At 42.2% G+C, this 20,127-nt stretch overlaps 1 protein-coding gene across 6 annotated transcripts in view; it reads right to left on the minus strand.

Annotated features, from left to right (window-relative positions):
* Window positions 1-20,127, minus strand: part of DENND2B (DENN domain containing 2B) — a 203,632-nt gene that overhangs the window by 62,070 nt on the left and 121,435 nt on the right. For all 6 annotated transcript variants that reach the window (XM_051965226.1, XM_051965225.1, XM_051965224.1 and 3 more), the window contains one exon: window positions 4,886-4,990. In XM_051965226.1, the coding sequence (XP_051821186.1) occupies window positions 4,886-4,965 (80 nt within the window). In that variant the 5' untranslated portion in view covers window positions 4,966-4,990. The remainder of the gene's footprint in view (window positions 1-4,885; window positions 4,991-20,127) is intronic.

Here is a 20,127-nt window from a genome sequence, read left to right on the forward strand (position 1 = left end):
TTCCCCAGCCCTCATCCTTCTCGGCGCAGCCCTCGGTGTTTGAGAGCCAACTGCCATCTCCTAGATGCTCTCTCCCTTTCCAGGCACTTCACGACACTTTTCTCTCCTAGGTTACCTATTATCTGTTTCCCCGGCTCATTCTGGCTCTCCTTTGCCACATCTCCATCCTCCCTAACTATGCACGGGGAGCTCCATCTGAGTCTCCTATTCCCTCTCTAAGCTGCCTCTTTCTCAGTGATCTCATCAGTCCCACGGGCTCTATTATCTCTAAGAAGCCAAGTCCCTGATCTATAGATCCAGCTATTACCTCTTTCTTGAGCTCTTTTCCTGAATAACCAGCTCCCTATTAGACATTTTTAACTAGATGCTCCCTAGGTGTCTCAAATTCAACAAGCCCCCCAACAGAATTCTCTCTTCCCCTGCTCCAGTCCTAGAAAAGTCTATTTCTGTCGAGGACTCCACCATCCTTCTAGGCACCCAGTTCTGGGTCTTGCTGATACTTCCCTCTCCTTCAAAGGAAGGAAAGAAGGAAGAGAGGAAGAGAGGGAGAGAGGGAAGGAGGGAGGGAGGAAGGAAGGAAGGAAGGAAGGAAGGAAGGGAAGGGAGGAAGGAAGGAAGAAAGGAAGGAAGGGAAGGAGGGAAAGGAGGGAGGAAGGGAAAGAGGAAGGGAGGGAGAGAGGGAGGGAGGGAGAAAGGGAGGGAGGAAGAAAGGGAGGGAGGGAGGAAGGAGGGAAGAAAAGAGGAGGGGAGGGAGAAAGGAAGGAAGGAAGGAAAGGAGGAAGAGAGGAAGGGAGGAAGGAAGGGAAGACTAGTGAAAACTCAAAGCACCAATAGATTTTCTGGACCAAGCAGGTGCTGGAACCAAGGAACAGCAAGGGATTTAAAAGCATAAACAGGATGAGGAAACCCCAGACCCTGCCCATTGCCATGACTATGAATTGTATGAACTATGTCCAGGAATACCAGAGTTGACTCTCAAGTGCCCCCTGTTCTTTCCCCACTTATGGAGGCCTTAACCTCACGGTAGAATTAGGAGTTGGGAGGAATACTCAGGTCCCTGGAGGGGCCGGATGCTTGATGCTGTAGCAAGCAATCAATATTGCTTTCCCTTTAGGCTAGGGGAAGTAACCAAGGTAATAGTGTGAATCCGGGTAAATGGGTTATCTCGGGGGAAAGGCTAGGAGAGTTGTTTTGAATGTTTATGCAAGTGCAGGTGAGAGTCCTTTTCATTTTTTTGCTGGGCTTTTTTTTTTTTATAAGGCCTCTTTTTATATTCAATATATTGTTATCAGCCCTAGTGCTTGCATGGAATCTGAAACCCCTTTATATTTTTGGTAAAGAATTAGACACAAATTAAATTCTGGTGTTTCCAGATTGTATCCTGCATAGGAGCATAAACCAAAGAACATAACCAGCAAGGAGCCTGCAAAAGTGAAACTGGTTTTCAATAAAACTAGAAGCTTAGGCTCTGGGTCACATGCTCCATAACTCTCAGAAAAAGGGGTAGGACGGCTCCATATTAGACCAGGATGTCTTACCTTTGACAGGTGCTGGCTGTGTGACCCAGCCAATCACCTGCCATCTCAGTGGCCCAGGAAACTCTAAGATCAGGTGTGGAACAGGTACTTCCCTGCTTAAGGGGAGGGAGTTGACACTCTGGGGATTCCCAAACCAACACAATTATAGAACAAAAACAAGAAGCAGCAAGTGATTATCCATATGGGAGTCGTTTCTGAATCAGCCGCCTTTGGGTCGGCTTTAGAGTAAAGGGCAAGATCAACATCCACCTCTAGGTGCAACCTGTGGACAATTATCCCAGGGCTAGCCTGACCTCCCAGACAAGGTCTGAAAGCAGGAAATGGAGAGAAGAGCAGACATTAAAATGTGCTGTGGAACTCTAAGTAGCTACCAAAACATGGAGGCTACAAGACCACCTGAGTCAGAAGGAGACGGAAAGCAAAACTGCCTCATACAACAGTGAGACAGCAGATGGGGAAAAGGAGTTTGCAGAAAACTCAATCAACTGAGATTATACCCCAAGAATTTAAGGATAAGAGCAGATCGGGACAATAGAAAGACAGAAAATTCTAATATTTCCTAGAATTTCAGCAATGATGATAGAGCCACAACATTTGGACGTTTTAACAGTTTAGTTTTTAATGTTCTACATGAGGAGATAGAAATGGCATTAATGGAAAGGAAAATTGGACCAGATTATGACATGGAGCTGGATGGGCCTTCCATTGAACTGGTCCATCAAAATATCTACTTTAGTCACTACAAAAAGTTTATATTTATCTCCATTAATTTTGTAGTAAATTGACATCATAATGATGGGAATAAAATCTTACACTTGGGTTCCAAAAATTCATTTTATAAGTAAAATACGTGAGAGGCCATTGGTCCCCAAAAGACAAGGGACTTTTAGTGGGCCACAAGTCCAATGTTAATTAGCTGTATGCTATGGCGACCCCCACAAATTCATGCCATCTTGAGCTTCACTGAGAGAGTTAGGGTTCCCATAAGAAAGGAGGGCCTAGTTAGCCACACCTGGAATGACACGTCCAGTTGTGGGCACCACATTTGGACAAGAAGCGGAGAGAACAGCATGAGAAAACAACAGGATGACGAAAGGCTGCAGCTCTCTATGTAAAGAACTGGGATTTTGAACAAAAGAAGGGTCATCGGGGACCAGCACTTGTCTTCAGGGCTGTTACACAGAAGAGGGATTTGGTTTCTCCTGTTTGGTTCCAGAGCAGAACTAGAAATAAGGTGGAAATTGCCAAGAGGCAAATTTAGGTTGATGCATAAAACAACTTCATTTGAGGACCACTATTCCCAGGTAGAATGACTCCTCTCTGGAGGCAACAACTTTCCCTTCCCTGGAAATCTTCCAACAAAGGCTGGAGGTGATTTATCAGGTGTTTGTGTGTGTGGGGTGGTGGTGGTGGTGGATTCTTTTTGAAGAATCAGCTACTGAGAAATTCAGAAATTCTGTGAAACTATTAATTCTGTTTCTGTAACGACCTGAGCCCAGAACTGGACAAGAGTAAAATGGTGGGCTAAATGGCACTGGGGATCTTAGCAGTCCTAACCTGCTCCCCAACAAGTAAACAGGTGTGTTTTGTTTTTGTTTGTAAACCTCAATATTCTTTCTTCTAGTGTTGCTAAATGGTTATGAACCATGGAAGGAAGAAAGGAAAGTGGCAAGCACTTATTAAGCACCACTATGCGAAGTACTTTACTAATATTAACCTGGGAAGTATATATTATTAGCCTGATTTTATAGAAGAGGAACCTGACTCATAAAAGGGTTGAATGCCTTACTTGGGTCACAAAACCACTAAGACTTGAACCCAGACCTTCCTGATTAAACTTGGCACTCTATCTACTGCTTAACTAACTGCCTCATGAAATAGTACCCTCTTGGAGGATCAGTACTGTGGGTGATGGCTCAAAGAGAGATACCCTACCCTCACCCAACTTTTACCTGCTGAAATAATAATCTTCTCCCTGAGACCTCACACAGGAAAGGAAATAGAACAAGCATTTATTAAGCACCTACTATGTGCCAGTCGCTGTGCTAAGTACTTTATAAACATCGTCTTATATGGTCCTTTACAATTCTGTAATGCAACTACATGACACGGTAAATAGAATGCCAGGTCTGGAGTCAGAAAGACCTGAATTTAAATATGGACTCAGACAGTGACTAGCTGTATGACTCTGGACAAGTTTGCCTCAGTTTCCTCATCTATAAAATGAGCTGGAGAAGGAAATGGCAAAGCACTTCAGTATCTCTGACAAGAAAACCCCAAATGGGGTCCTGAAGAATTGGGCAATGGAACAAATAAAAAGCATTTACCACAGTTATTCTTTTGTATTATAGTCCTGCTAGATGGGATGTTCCATAAAGGCAAATATCACCTCTTATCTCTCCTTTCTCTTTCTTCCTAGCACAGTCAAATCAACAAACTCCTCTAAAATTGAGGAGCTGAGCCTCCAGTGCTTTGTACACAGCAGACACACGATTAAGAATAATGGCGTTTCTGTAGTTCTTTAGCTGATGAAGGCTGTGACATGGGCAAGGTCCCACAGCTAGTGAAAAGCCCAGACTCTAAGCCAGCTCCCCGAAAAACCTGCTCTCCCCCACGCCATCGGATGGTGAGTTTACTGAGTCATTCACTCCAAAGAAAAATGCCTAGCGAGAGGATCAGACCCCAAGAACCTTCATCAGCCCAGTGTCGGGCTCCAGGGAGAAAGGGATCCCAGCTCCAGAAACTGGGCTGCTCCCGGCCCGGCTCCAGGACCCTGATGGTCACTCACAGAAAAACCCAAGGGCCAACCAGCGGGCTGGACTGAGATTCTCCCGCCCGCTTCCTCAGCCCCAGACTGAGACACGGGCTAGCTGGTCCCAGGACAGACCCGGGGGTTCCAGGCAGAGGGTCTCCTCCATACTTGTATCTCTCCCAGTGCCAGCATTTATGAATGAATGAACCACGACATCTGGCCAGTCTCAGCCCCCAGGCTCCCATTCTCTCACACTGGCTGTTTCCTGCCGCCCCCCAAATCTCTGGGGGAGGAGAAAGGCCCTTGTCACTGGCTAACAGGCTCGTCTCACTGGGAGGTGAATAATCCCTGAAACCCATCTCAGGGCAGTCCATGGCAGGAGACGGGCTCTCACAGGCCATCCGACTTCCTTCTGCCCACCTGAAAAGGCTGCCCACTACTCCACCTGCCTTAGGCCGGGCAGGAAATGGCAGGAGACAGGCTCTCACAGACCAGGCTTCTGCCCACCTGCCTTAGGCCAGACCAACTGTCGCCAGGCTTTGTGGGAGGCCCCTCGAGCCTGAAGGCCCCCAGTGCTAACCCTGAAGCCACTCACCGGCCCAGGGTCTCCCGGGGGGGTTTAGTGCCTCCAGCTCCGTGGGTGATGCTGGCATTCTTGTTGGCAGTCATGGTCATTTCGGCTCTCCGTGAATCCAAGTCCCTGCAAAGGAGAAAGGGCACATGAGAGGCAGAATTCCCTAGGGGATCCTCGGGTCCTCCACTTCCAGGATGCCTGGAAAACTACCTTTAATCCAAGCATCAACTCCAAGAGTGGACATGAGGTCTTTGGGAGAGGGCTCTTGAGCTAAGGGAGGAGGTGAGATTAACTTCTTTCCCCTAGGGCTTCCGGGAGCATTCACAGGTTATTTATCACTTATTAGTGACTGCCTCCCCCCAGGCCAAAGTCTAATAGGAAAAATGAAAAAAGGAAAACAGAAATAACTAAACTTATGTGGCATTTAATAATACCAAGTACCGTGCTAAGTGCTTTACAATTATTATCTCATTTGGTGCTCTATTTTACAGATGGGGAAACTGAGGCAAAGAGGGTTAAGTGACTTGCTCAGGATCATAGTTAGTAAGTGGCTGAGGCTGGATCGACTTAAGACTGACTTTAGACTCGGCGCTCTATCTCCTGCATCTCCTGGCTGAAAATAAATCAATAAAATGAAGAAAATATATTCTGCAAGACAATGAAGAAATAATATGTATGTACATATATGTGAGAGAGACAGATGGTTCTATCCACACAAATACGTATATAGACAGAGAAATCTATTATCTGTACGGAAGCCACAATCCAAAATGAATGGATTAACCCAAAATTAACTTTTTGAAATAGTGCTCATAGGAAGGGCAGATGAAAACAATGCTGGGGATTGATCACAGACTCTGCAAATCCACAGAGCAGCACCTGTCAGTGCCCAAGGGCCTTGGGGAGACAGGCACACCAATGCTACGAGATGGTCCGACTATTCTTGGGAACTATTTGTGAAACGCTCATAGCCTCCGACCCTCCGATTCAACGGGGGGCACACACGCCAGAGAAGGCCAGTCGTAAAGCACTTAGCCCAGTACTTTCTGTGGCGGCAAAGCGGAGGAAACATTGTTTTTGAGGGAGCAGTGACTGGGGATGAATAACCTGGTGCGAAAAAGATGGAATGGAATGTAATTATGTACTCTCTTAAAAAGTGAGAAATAAGAGGAATTCTGAGAAAGATGGGGACAAGTTATAAAAATTAGTGGCGCAGATTAAAATAAGTAGGATCAGGATAATATATGCAACAAATACTACGATGGAAGGATGGAAATTGGTGCATTGGTTAAAGCCCAGAACATGGTGAATGGAAGACCACTTAGATTATAGGATCTAAATTTAGCAAGTCACTTAACAACTGACTGCCTCAGTTTCCTCATCTGTAACATGGGTACAATATTAGGTCCCACCTCCTAGAGTTGTGAGAATAAGCTATTTCTAAGTATCTTTAAATTTTATCTTTAAAAAATCTTAAAAATCTAAAAATCTTAAGACTATATGCTAGCTATTACTATTTAAAAGATTACTAATAGAAAGCCAAACTGAGTCAAATGGAAAACCAGTAACAGTCCCAGAGTATTTCATGGGACTGAGGGTGGGCAGAGTGTTACATTATTGTTAGATGATTTAATCACTGTATTGGTAGTTTTTGCTTTTTTCTCCCTTTGGTACAAGGGATTTAATAAAGTAAAGTTTAATTACCAGGGTAAGGGGGAAGCTGGAATACATCCAGAAATTACTGTAATGGAAAAGCAAAAGGCAGCAATAAAGCTTTAAAAATAAAACATTAAGATGTCCTTAAAAAGTGTCCAATTTGGGTATAAGAGCAGGAATCAAAATGGTTTGAAGGTTCCTTGAATATGTTGCAGTTGTGAGGAAGTTGGTATGATGTGTCCTGCTAAGTGTTGCCAGTGGGCGAGGAGGAGGTGCCCCTCATGTACACCATAATCTTAGTCAAGCCTGGCGGAGCAAGTGTTCTTAACCATGGCCCACACACTTGTTTAGCATTTTTTAAAACTGCATTTCAAAACAATACTTTTCATCTGCTCAATTTTTTGATCATACCAAGGACAGCTTGTTCTTTGTTTATTTAAGAGAACTTTAATTTTTTTTTTAATTGGAAAAAAGGATTCATTAGGCCTTGTTACAACCTCCTGAAAGTTTCTGGGGAAGTTGTATGGACCCAGGAACCAAGGGGCCACTTCCTGAGGTGATATCCTGAAAAAAAGAGTATTTTATTTTGTGCATTAAAAAAAAATTCTAACAAAATTCATCTGGAAGAACAAAAGATCAAGAATATCAAGGAAATTAGGTTTTTTTTTTTTTTTAAATTACAAAGAAGAGTAGCCTCATAATACCGGCGCTCAAACTATATTATAAAGTGGCAATCACCATAACTATCTGGTACTGGCTAAAAAGTAGAGGGGTAAATCAGTGGAATAAACTAGTTATCTAGTGTTTGATAAATCCAACGATCCCAGCTTCTGAGACAAAGACTGACAAAAACCATTGGGGAAATAGAAAACAGGATGGCAGAAACAAGGTACAGATCAGTCTTTTATACATATACCCAAGATAAGGTCAAAATGAATATATGATTTAGACATAAAGGGTGATGTCATAAGCAAATCAGGAGACTATGAAATAGTTTGTCAGATCTACAGAAAAGAGAAAAATTTTTGACCAAACAAGAAACAGGGAACATTATGAGATATAAAACGGATATTTTGATTATATCACCTCCCATCTATCAGATTGGCTAATATGACAGAAAAGGAAGATGATAAATTTTTAAAAAGATGTGGGAAAGTTGGGATACTAAGACACTGTTGGAGGAGTTATAAGATGATCCATTGTTCTAGAGAGCAATTTTGAATTATGCCCAAAGTGGACCTTTGATCCAGTAATACCACTACTAGACCTGTATCCTAAAAAGATCATAAAAAAGGGGAAAGGACCTTCATGCACCAAAATATCTATAATAGCTCTTTTTGTGATGGCAAAGAATTAGAAATTGAGGAGATGCATATCAATTGAGGAATAGTTCAACAAATTGCGGTATACAAATATAACGAAATATTATTGTGCTCTAAGTAATGGTGAACAAGCAAATTTCAGAAAAACATGAATTTTAAATGAATTGATGCTGAGTGAAGTAAGCGGAACTAGGAGAACATTATCTACAGTAACAACAGCATTATACAATGATCAACTATGGGTGATAGCAATGCTGAGATCCAGTTCCAAAGGACTAATGAGAGAAAATATACATCCAGAGAAAGAACTAATGAAATCTAAATGCAGACTGAAGCACACTATTTTCATTTCGTTGTGTGTATGTGTGTGTGTGGGGGAAATGTTTTATTCTTTTGCTCTTTTATAACATAACTAATATGAAAATGTTTATATATATGTATATATATTTATATGCAATATATGTTTTATTTATATATGATTGTATATATATTGTATTATATTTAAATTTTATATAATTATATAATTTTATATATTATATTTCTTTATATGTATTTTATTTATAACTTATATTTATGTATAAATATAATATATGTAACATTACATATATAATATATATTTTACATATATAATATCTATATAATACTATGTGTAAAATATACATAAATATATTTTTATATAATCTATATAAATATAAACCTACATCAAATTGCTTACTGTTTTAGGGTAAGGGAGGGAAAGAATGGAGAAAAATTTAGAACTCAATTTTTCAAATGAATGTTAAACAATAAGATTAGATGATGCTCAATTCTGATGGATGTGGCTCTTTCCAACAATAATTCTGTGATGAAGAAAGCCATCTACACCCAGAGAAAGGACTGTGGGAACTGAGTGTGCACCACAACACAGAATTCTCATTCTCTCTGTTGTTGTTTGCTTGCACTTTGTTTTCTTTCTCATTTTTCTCTCTCTTAATCCAATTTTTCTTATGTAGCAAATTAACTGCATAAATATGTATACATATATTGGATTTAACATATATTTTAACATATTTAACACGTATGGGACTCCCTACCATCTAGGGAAGGGGGTGGAGGGAAGGAGGGATAAATTACCCACGCATATGTTTTATAAATAAAAAGCTTTAATAAAAAAGGAAAAAAAAATAAAATGTTAAAAATTGTCTCTGCAAATAATTTGGAAAATAAATGAAATACTATTTTTTTTAAAATCAGTAACAGAATGTGATGAAACACATATTGTTCTTTCTCTCCCTGGAATTTCCCGCCAAAGAAGTATGGACTCACGATTGTGAAGCCTTTGTGAAACTTTATGTGAGAGCTTGGGGGGGTGGAGGACAGGGAGAGGAAACAACGGTGGCTTTGGTATGGTATTCAGAAGGTCCAAGGAGAAACTGGTGCAAAGAGAAACCCAGGGAGAAGAGCCCACAGGGGGAAGCTTCAAAGGAAACACGGACACACAAGACAGTCTCTTCTTTTAAGTGTGAAAAGTGGCAAATGACAAGTTAATGCCAGGTGGCAAAAACCCATTTCTCCCCTTGTTTGCAAATGACACAAAGCTGCATCACTAATGTGTTCAAAGATAGAACTTAGAGTCTAAGAAGTCAGAATAACAGATTCAATCTGGTAAGATTAACTTAAAGTCAATTCTTGAGTTCACATAATCAACTGCCTTGATTATGTATAATTATTATACATTATACATTTATATACATTTATACATTAATTCTCAGAGATATAAAATGGGGGAGCAACGGACAGACAGTGATTCTAGCTCGTTTGGTTGGTGAATGAGTGTCAGCTAACTCATCCAACCAGTCCCAGACCAAACCATGCTCCATCTCTCGTCCCGACCAGCCGTCCATCCTGGACATCTTGCCACCTGCCCCGTCACCACAGGCCAACAAAGGCACTGCCCATTCTCCATTGGGTTCCCTTCCACACAGATCCCTATGGATCTTTCATCATCCTTTTCCTGGACACTACTCCCCATATGTATCTGACATCTCCTCCCAATGTAAGCTCCTTAAAGGCATGGACTCTTATCCACATCTCTTTTTATCCCTAGGATTTAATACACTGTTATCCTTCCATCTTTTTGCCTTTGATCTAGATGGGCCCCATTCCTAGAATGTTTTTCATTTAAGAGTGACTGTAAACATTCTCCTCTTGGTTCTCTGTTAATTTTGGTCTGTATAAGTTCGTATAAATCTCACATTTCTCTAAATTCTTCACACCCACCATATCTCACTGCATAATAATACAATACTCCATCCTATTCATCTAGTTTTTTAGTCATTCTCTAACTGATGGGCAATCATTTTGCTTCTTGGCTACCATGAAGTGTGTTGCTATGTTTTGATATATGTGGAACTTTTTGTTTTTGTCTTTGGCTTTCCTGGAGTATATGCCCAATAGAGGGATGAATCAATGAACCAAAGAGCACAGTCAATTCGGTCACTTTGGGACCACTTTATTACTTTACTCAAAATGCAAAAGATGCTTGTCTTCTCTTCCAACAATGACCATTTCCAGGAAGCATTCTCAAGAAGTTTTCTCTCCATTCCTTGCATCTATTAAAGTTAACTCCTCTTCAGTCCTTTTCTCTTCACTGCATGGAAGAGCAACTTCTGTTCCTTTGAGTTTGGGTTGTTTTCTTGGGAATTTTATAGCTGAAGGGCCCTCCAATAACACTGACTTTTTGTGCTAATGATGCTGAAAGGGTGGGGGACATAGATGAGAGGGAAAGGAGTGCTGAGGAACTGGACAATGCTTTTCTAGGCCCCAGAAAGGATGCGCCTCAGACGAATCAAGATTTCTTTCCATTTTCCTCTCCCTCCCACCCATTCCCAGATGCCTTCTTTTCCAACTTTCTCCTGAAAACAAAACTTTAAGTTAAAGTTTTTGGCCTTAGTTTTAAGTTTTTAGCGTTGTCCTACCAGATGGTCTGTCTCCACTTCAGCAAAAACAGATTTTGTAGAAGCCTCAAGCTGTATTAAAACACTTCCCATAAGCATAAAGTGGGATAAGAGTTGCTTGGGCAGTTCTAATCCAAAGGAACTCTCCCAGAGCTTCCAAGGCAACATCAAAGGCCCAGCATAGCTTCACGCCAGGCGAGAAACCTACCCTCTGGTACTTGTTCAGCCTCCTCCTGTTTTTTTTTTTCCTATCTCTATCTTTCTCTTTCTATATCTTTCTGTCTGTCTTTCTGTCTGTCCGTCCATCTATATGTCCCTTTTTCTCTCCCCACTTTTGTCTCTTTTTACCACCATACTCCATCACTTCCAACTCCCCAGAGACTCTTGAGAGAAACCCTTGAAGAGACCCGACCACTTGGAAAGCTCCTTCATCCTAGGAAGTTACAGCCCTTTCCACCAAAATGACCTTGATACTTGCCACTCAGTTACCATACAATGGCACAGGCCTTTCTTTTAAGGAACTCCTTTCTTTGCCTACCTCATAGGTCAGAATGATTCCTCACTCGGTGAGAAACCATAATAGAAATCACAAAACCATAATAACACAATCTCTATTCTCCAGCTACCCTTTGAGACAATGTCCAGGAGTTCAACAGGCTTCCTTTACCATGACAAGAGAGAGATTCACAAAGAACATGAGTGACTTGGTCAAAAGAACAACAGAAAACAAACCACCACCTAGATTTCCCTTATCATTGAGCGGCTGCCGTGGTAACATCTCACAAACATATACTGTGCATAGACAAGACCCTATGGGTAAAGCTTAGGAGCAGCCTGGCCCATTCCCTTGGTAGGAGCTGGAAGAAACTTCTCATTCAACACACTCCACAAATATTACACACCTACTGAATGTTGAATATTGTCCTAGGCAATGAGAAATTCAAAGTTTAAAAAAAAAAAGTAGCTTCCTCCTAAATCTATGATACTTTTAGATTTCATTATTTCTATTAGCAATTGTCATTTGTCCTTCGTTCTCTCGAAGGGCATCAGGGAGGTGATGCTATGAATTGCAAGTGAATTGGATTTAGGTGAGGGAGGGCAACACCCAGGCACCCATGATCAAACACTTCCTGCGTTGACCTTTCCCTCTTTCTTTCCCTTCACATCCAAATCCTATCAATTCTCCTCCTATATTTTTCATTTCCATCCCTTATTCTATATTCTGACACTACCCTAACGCAGGCCCCCTCAATGATCATCCCCTAGAAATGGGTCTTCCAAGACCACTCTTTCCTTGATCCAATCTACTATTTACGCCACTGTCAGAACCATTATATGCATTAATCTTATGTTATGTTACTCATATGCCCAAAACCATTTCACAGCTCCCTACTGCTTACTGAATACAGTTCAGTCTCCTTTGCCAGCCCTCAAGGCCCCTTTAGTATGGTAAACTTTCTTGATGACTGACAATCACTTGAACCTCTATGCAGTTCCAATACACAGAATTTAAGAGGTCTCTAGAATAAACATGAGGGGACAGACAGCAAGTCAAACCCATACCTCAATAAGTATCACTTTCTACAAGATCTCCCCAGAGATCCTTCTACAAAGGTTTCCTACAGAGATCCTTACAAGATCTTCACTCATCTTCTTCTCAATGACTTCCAGGGAAATGGCATTTTCTCAATTGCCTAGGGAGCCCATTTTACTTAGGGTTAGCTTTTTCCTTATCCCAAGCCTAAATCAGCCTCTCTGAAACTTTCAATTATTGTTCCTACTTCTGCTTTCTGGGGCCACAGTGAACATCTTCTTGCTCGTTAAATCAGCAAAGAAATCCTCCTCTTCTAGGCCTTCTCTTCCCTAAGTTAAAGATCTCCTTCAAATGTTCCTTCAAAAGATTGTTCCACATGGTCCTCACATGGCATACTGGACAGTCTAGAGAACTATTACTCCCTCCCCACATCTTTTTTAAGGGAAAAAGAAACTCTAGGTCTGTCTTAATGTAACCTAGAAAAATGAACACTTTTGGCTAGGTCACCCCACAGATTCATGTTGAGTATCTAGTCCACTAAAATCCCCCAGACATTTTCTCAGGGAAACTGTTGACTAGCCAAACCCCTCTCAATCCTGGAACCTGGGAAGTTGCTTTTTAGAATCTAAATGTAGAGCTTTAAATTTACCCTCAGGACCGCAGCATGGCATTTTCACTTTTTTTGTTTGCTTGCATTTTGTTTTCTGGTTTTTTTTCTCCTTTTTGATCTGATTTTTCTTATGCAGCAGAATAGTTGTATAGATATCTACACATATGTTGGATTTAACATATATTTTAACATGTTTAACATATATTGGATTACTTGCCATTTAGGGGAGGGGGTGGAAGGAATGAGGAAAAAATTCGGAATAGAAGGTTTTTCAAGGGTCAATGTTGAAAAATTACCCATGCATATGTTTTGTAAATAAAAAGCTTTAATAAAAAAATTAAGAAATTACCCTCATTATGATTCAGTACTATTAGTGGGGCCCTTTGTTCTGGCCTGTTCCATGTTGTGCTTCTGACTTTCTGAGACTCCACCACCACATCCCAGCTGCCTGGAGCTTCCCTCAGCTCTTGGAACCTCCTCACCCTGGAATACCCCTAAAGTGCGCTATTTTAAGTGCTTCATTCCCCTCCCTCAGACTCTCTGGGAACCCTCCCCTCTTCCCCTGGATTTTTAGCTCTCATTTATTCCCCCCTTAGAATATAGGCTCCCTGAGGGCAGGCACTGTGTGTTCCCACGGTTGTTCTTCAGAGCTTAGCGCAGATTGTGTCCCATAATCAAATGCTCGCGCTTGCCTGTTTGTTGCCTGGACTAGAGGGACCTTTTCTGGACCAGACTCTGTCATGTGATACATTAGCTTTTCTTCCAGAGTATGTGTCAGCATCAAATCTGATAAGCGCGACATTCATACCTTCATCCAGCTTGTTGATAAAAAGGCACTGAACACCACTGGGCCACAGGCCACGGCTCCCCGGAGCCCCACTAACGACCTCCCTCCCGGCCACATCAATCCATTAACTGGGTCCAAGCAGTCAATGAGTTCCAGATCTCCCCAGCAGCGCTCTCCTCCAGCCCACAGGCCCCACAAACACAGAAGAAGCAACTGTCAAAATACCCGGGGGAACCTAAGCATCCCGTTCTTCTGCTACATTGTTGCCCATGGACAAACAGATGAAATCCGGGCCTTGGGATCGGAGGGATCTCCATTACCCTCCTTGCTTAACAGCGGACAAAGCCTCCCTTTAAGAACGTGTCCTAGGGTTGCTGAGCTCCCTCACAGAGCTGGAGCCCTCTTCTCTCTTTGCCCGGCTCCAGCCCAGGAACAGCTCTCTCCTCCAAGAGCTGTCAGAGCTCCTCACAGAGACTCAGCAGCCACATCTGCCGGGGGCTTGGGGTCCTCCAGGACGGGCCTGGTGGCTTGGACAAGCTGCTGCCAGACATTCTCTCCTCAGCGCTTCTCTACTCCCTCCTACCCATTTTTGGTTCTCTCCTCAATCCAACAACCATTTTTCTTGGAAGGAGATACAGAAAACACAGTAAGGGATTAGAGCATCCTCTATTCTCATTCCATTTATCTGAACCTTCCCTCTCATTCTCCTTTGATCCCCAACAAAGCTTAAACCAACCAAAACACCCCGGGTGTCATCCTTGGCACCTGTCACCATGTCCAGCCCACCCTAACTTTATTTCTCCTGACAGTTTTTTACAGGAATACTCTCCTTTTATATACTCAGACATAAAGATTAGCCTTTTCCTCTTCTCTTTTTGTCTTTATAAAATGCAAATGTGTCAAGTTCTTTAGAATAAGTTTATGTAATTGGAGGTTTCTTCAAGACAGCTCCTTTTTTCCCTTTTCAAGGGAATCCTATCCAGTTGTCTTCAGAATTTCCTTCCTGACAATTTCACATCCTTCTTGATTCAATTTCCTTTTTCAAAATATTAGCCTAAGTTTCAATAGACTTGTGATGGAAAGTGCCATCCACATTAGGAGAGAGGATTGTGGAGACTGAATGTGATCAAAGCAGAATATTTCTACCTTTTTGTTATTTTGTTTGCTTTTTTTTTCCCATTTTTTTTTTACCTTTTGATTTTTTTTTTTATTGTGGTTTTTTGCTGAGACAATTGGGGTTAAATGACTTGCCCAGGATCACACATCACACAGCTAGGAAGTGTTAAGTGATTGAGACCAGATTTGACCTCAGGTCCTCCTGAATCCTGGGCTGGTGCTCTGTCCACTGTGCAACTTAACTGCCCCAGTTTTTTTTTTTTTTTTAACACAGCCTCATGAATATGGAAATATATTTAGAAGAATTGCATATGTTTAACATAGTTAGAAGAATTGCATATGTTTAACCTTTGTTGGATTGCTTGCTGTCTTGGGAAGAGGAAGAAACTTAGAACACAAGTTTTTGCAAAGGTGAATATGGACAACTTTCTTTGCATGTATTGGAAAAATAAAATACTGTTAAAATAAATTTAAATATATATTATATATATTAGCCTAAAGGATCCTATGAATCTCTGTACACTTCTTGAGCTTTTAGTCCTTTATATTCATATTATTCCTTACACCTATAATTTATTTTATCTTTTGCTATGTCAACTGGATTCCTCTTTTTTTGGGGGGGAGGAGAGGGACCCTGAGGTAATTGGAGTTAAGTGACTTGCCCAAGGTCACACAGCTGGGAAGTGTTAAGTGTCTGAGGTCAAATTTGAACTCAGATCCTCCTGACTTCAGAGCTGGTGCTCTATCCACTGTGCCACCCAGCTATCCCACTGGATTCCTATTTTAAAAATAAAATCCATCAAGAAACATTGTTGTTCAATCACTTCAGTCATGTCAGACTTTTCATGACCCCCCCTTTGGGGTTTTCTTGGCACAGGTACTAGAGCAGTTTGCCATTTCCCTCTTCTGTTCATTTGACAGGTGAGGAAATGGAAGCAAACAGAGTGGAATGACATGCACAGGGTCACATTGCTAATAAGTATCTGAAGCTGTATTTGAACTCAGGTCTTACTGACTCCAGGCCCAGAGCTCTTCCACTGCTCCACGTAAGTGCCGGAGAAATATTAAACATCTGTTATATGCAATGCATTATTCCAGACACTGGAGGCACAAAGACAAAAGCAAAAATAAACTTCTGCCTGCAAGGAGTTAACAGTCTAGCTCTTAATGGTCCCTGAGTGAGAAAAGCCAATGACTGAAAGGATTTTTAAATTGGGGACTGGCTCTAGGTCTGGCTTATCTCTTCCTTTGACTCTCCCATCTGGCCATTCTTTATCTCTATTCTTACCTAGCCTAAAGCACTGAAGGGTGTTGCCTTGATCAAATTGAGAGGGAGGTTTAAAGGACTGAGGTCTCCCACTGCATCCAGGGCCACTTCCAGTTGTCCTGATCTATGCCTTGCCATTGGACCCTTAGAAGGCTCCAGAGGAGAAACTGAGGTAGGTGACTTTGCACAGCCCTTTTTCCCTTAAATCCAACTCACTCGTGTGTCATGGCAACATCTCCCTGATGTTATGATGCTTTTTGAGAAAGAAGAACATCATCACCAACAACTGGCAAATATTGTTCTTGCACTAGACTGCCCCAGAGTAAAAGGGGAAACTTCTGAGGAAATGGGCCGGAGCATACAGTAGCTAAAAACTCATGTGTTACCCTAGATGAGACAGACCCTGAGCTGCCTCTTGTACTTGCTCTTTTTTTGACCTCGGGTGAAGGAGTTCTGAACTCCTGGTGGACATGTCCAGGCTTGGAGGCCACTTGGTGAATTTGAGATATTCAGAAGATTGGAATACTGCGGTCAAAAATGACTGGCAACAAGGAAAGGCGTCCTTGGCAACTATTCCAGGGCTTTGGGAGAAAACAATAAACCAGTAAGAAGATGAATCCAGGCCCTCCTCTGACTGGCAGGGGAATTATTTGTATATGTAGAACTTAGGTGAAATATTAACAAGACCTGTTCAGCTCTTTACGTTTCCAAGTTTTTGATTCGAGGTCCTAGCAAGTTGTGATAATCATCTTAAGTTAAATCTTGTCAATGTGCACTGTATTTCTGATGTCTTTTAGCACTTCTTTTGTGAGTTGTATTTTTTTTTTTACTTTCCCCTTTGAGGAAACCCCAGAGTTCAAACTAAAACTATAAGTAATTTTTCTTATGATAACGGGGTAGGAATATAAGGAGCTGAAGAGTGAGCCTCTCCTTTGACAAGTTCAGTTCAAAGTAGATGGATCCTTGAGTGGAGAGGGAATGGATCTAATGCCCCTAGGCCCAAAAACAGTTTATATATTGCTGGATATACAAATGTGAAAGGACTACATAATATCTACTAATGTATCTTCACAACAAGAGACTCATGCCTCTTTTTTCACTCTTGGGAAACAAATATTATAGTCTTCCCTAAACAGAGACAAAATGGTTCAGAGACTTAATTAACCTGTTTGCCTAATGCCACCCAAGGGCATTAAAAAGTCTCACTCATGCACAGTCAGAGCCCCCTCCGACTCAGTGAATTTTGGGGGAAAAATATTATAGTTTCCCCAGAAACAAAATGGTTCAGAGACAATTTTTGAAGACCATGAAAGTTATTGTCTTTCCCCACAGGCTGGCCCTGGTGACAGACACATTTCATACGGACACAAGGAGCCCATGACCAGCGGTGTTAGGGTAAAGTAAACCTTTTGTTAACTATTCAGTGACTTCCTGGCAGGTGCCTCATTCCATGCTCGCATCAAACTCAAGTTGCTTCTAGCCACAGGGACAGACAAAACGCTAGGAGATGATTTTGAAAAGAAGATAGCTGAAGACCTAAGGAAAAATCTCATATAAAATGAGCTCAGCCCTGGAGCCAGGAGGACCTGGGACACTTACTAGCTATGTGATCCTAAGCAAGTCACTTAATTCCAATTGCCTCAAAAAAATTAGCTCAGTCCTGAAGGAAATTAGCAATTCTGAGCAAGGGAGGGAAGAGGGAGTGTGTTTTAGGAATGGAATAAAGGCAAAGAAAAGCACAGAGATTCGGTGCATTTATAAAGAATAGTAAGAAGGCCTGGTACAGTGCTTAACAGCATGCCTGGCACACAGTAGGTGCTTAATAAATGCCTGTTTCCCTTTCCCCTTCTAGAAGGAGACAGACTAAAGTCAGATATGGCTGCACAGAGATGACAGCTGAACCCATGGGAATAGGTGAGATCCTCAAGTGAAGCAAGATAGAAAAGATGGCCAACCCCCGAGCCTTAGTGGATATGAGGTGGGTGAAGATCTAGTTAAGGAAGGACAGTTGGAGGACCAGGAGAGAACAGTCATGAAAATCACAGAAAGGACATGGTATCCAAGAGGGGAAGAATACAGCCAACAAGGCAAATGTTTCAGAGAAGAAAGCCGAAGAGACGGGGACTCGAGATCCCAAGAGGGAAGAAGAGTCCTTTCCCAGTGCCATTCTGCATTCTCCCAAAGGCTGAGCCCCTCCCATCCGAGGGCAACGTCCAGAACTCAGGGATCGGGCTCTCCCAGGAGCACGCGAGAACAGTCTTCTCCTTTCCCAAGGAGCCGCAGATTTAAGCTCCACCATCCAAACTCAAATTCTGAAGGAACTTACACAAAGCTCGGGCTACCCAGAAAGCCTCCGGCTCTGCTAGAAGACCAGATTCCAAGATGACAATGCCTTGGGAATTCCAAGTATTTCCCCCTCTGCAGAGCGGAGGGGGAGAGGGCTCACAACAGCAAGCGGCCTTGAACTCTCCCAGGCCGTTACCATTCTCATTCCTGGTGAAGGAGCCGGGGGAGAGTCTCCACTCCCCACTTTGGAAGAAGGAAAAAGCCGAGATTCCCCAAGACCTTTTACAAGCCACACAGAGGAGCTGATTCTTCAGTCAAACAATAAGAGTTCACTGCATCCCTTCAGTCTGATTGTGGAAGTCTTCGAAATGAGCAGGGGCTAATGACCAACACTCTCAAATTTTATTAGAGAACTTTTACAGTTGGTCAGAGCCTCCTCTCCAACCCCGACCAACCTCTTCCCCAACATTCCCCATCCAAACAGTAAAATCCCGGTGCTATAAACCCAGCTGGTGGTTCATCCAACAGGTACTGAAGGACCTGAGAAAGGCACCTTAGGGATGACAACATGTGTCCGCTTGTAAATGCCCTCAGTTCTAAGAGGGCTCCTTAGAGCCCTTCCAGCCCCAGAGCTCGGGCATGTGGACAAGGAAGGGCCTAAAATCTGCCTGCATCTGCAGTGATACGGCCTTTTGCCTGTTAGCTCTCTGTAGTCCCCTAAAAGAGGGCCAGCTGTGAGTCTCCGATGACATCATCTGGCCACCACCCAAGGGATGCTAAGCCTGTCATTCTTAGGAGAGAGAAACCACAGCAATCATCAGCAAAGTAGCCGCCGGTGTCATGGGGAAAAGGGGCTCCTTTAATTCCTGCTTCCTTCAAGACTAAGTCCATCACTGCCACTTCTCTTGCCTCTGGAGAAACCCAAGGACTAGGAGATAATGTGACCTCCCTGTGTGACCTGGTCAGGGAAACAAAGCCCTTGGTCAATTCCTGGCAAATCAGGAAATCATGGCAATACCGGCTGAGCCAGGAGGAGAGAAAGAGAAAAATGCAGGGGGGAGGGGGGGCAAGGGAAGAAAAGGACCCTTACCTACCCTCCCAAACCAAGCTCCCGAGTTTCATTCAGAAGAAAATGGAACATAGGATGGCCCTGATTGGGATGGAAGTCCTCACCCTGGGCTCCTTGATTCTGAATTGTAAAGAATAAAAAGCAAATGGGACCCGCCAGAGTCCCCAGAAGAAGGCAGGCGATGGCTGGCTCTGAGGGGCTCTCTCACCGCTGCTATAAACTGCAGGTGCTTTGGAGTCCACTTATTTTCAATGGTAACAACAACCAACCTCTAAGTCCTTGCAGTCCAGACACAACATTGGAACGAAACAAATGAGACAGAGAGATGTATGTGTGTGAACACATATATGCATGTATAGATGAGTATATATCATATATTATATATGCACAATATGACACAATATACACATAAAAGTTTTCATTTCTATACACACATAAACAATAGATTATGTGTATATTATATACTTAACACACACATAAAACATTTCATATTTCAATATATACACTATATATTATATATGTATAATGCTTTACATGTATATAAAATATACTTTCACTCCCATATATACATAAATACACAATATATTACCTATGTAGACTCTATTATATAATATATGCATATTTTATTTCCATATACACATTACATATGTATAATATATTGCATGAAATATGCATTATAT

The sequence above is a fragment of the Antechinus flavipes genome, chromosome 6 (assembly GCF_016432865.1).
Source record: "Antechinus flavipes isolate AdamAnt ecotype Samford, QLD, Australia chromosome 6, AdamAnt_v2, whole genome shotgun sequence".
In the NCBI taxonomy this organism is placed as follows: Eukaryota; Metazoa; Chordata; class Mammalia; order Dasyuromorphia; family Dasyuridae; genus Antechinus; species Antechinus flavipes.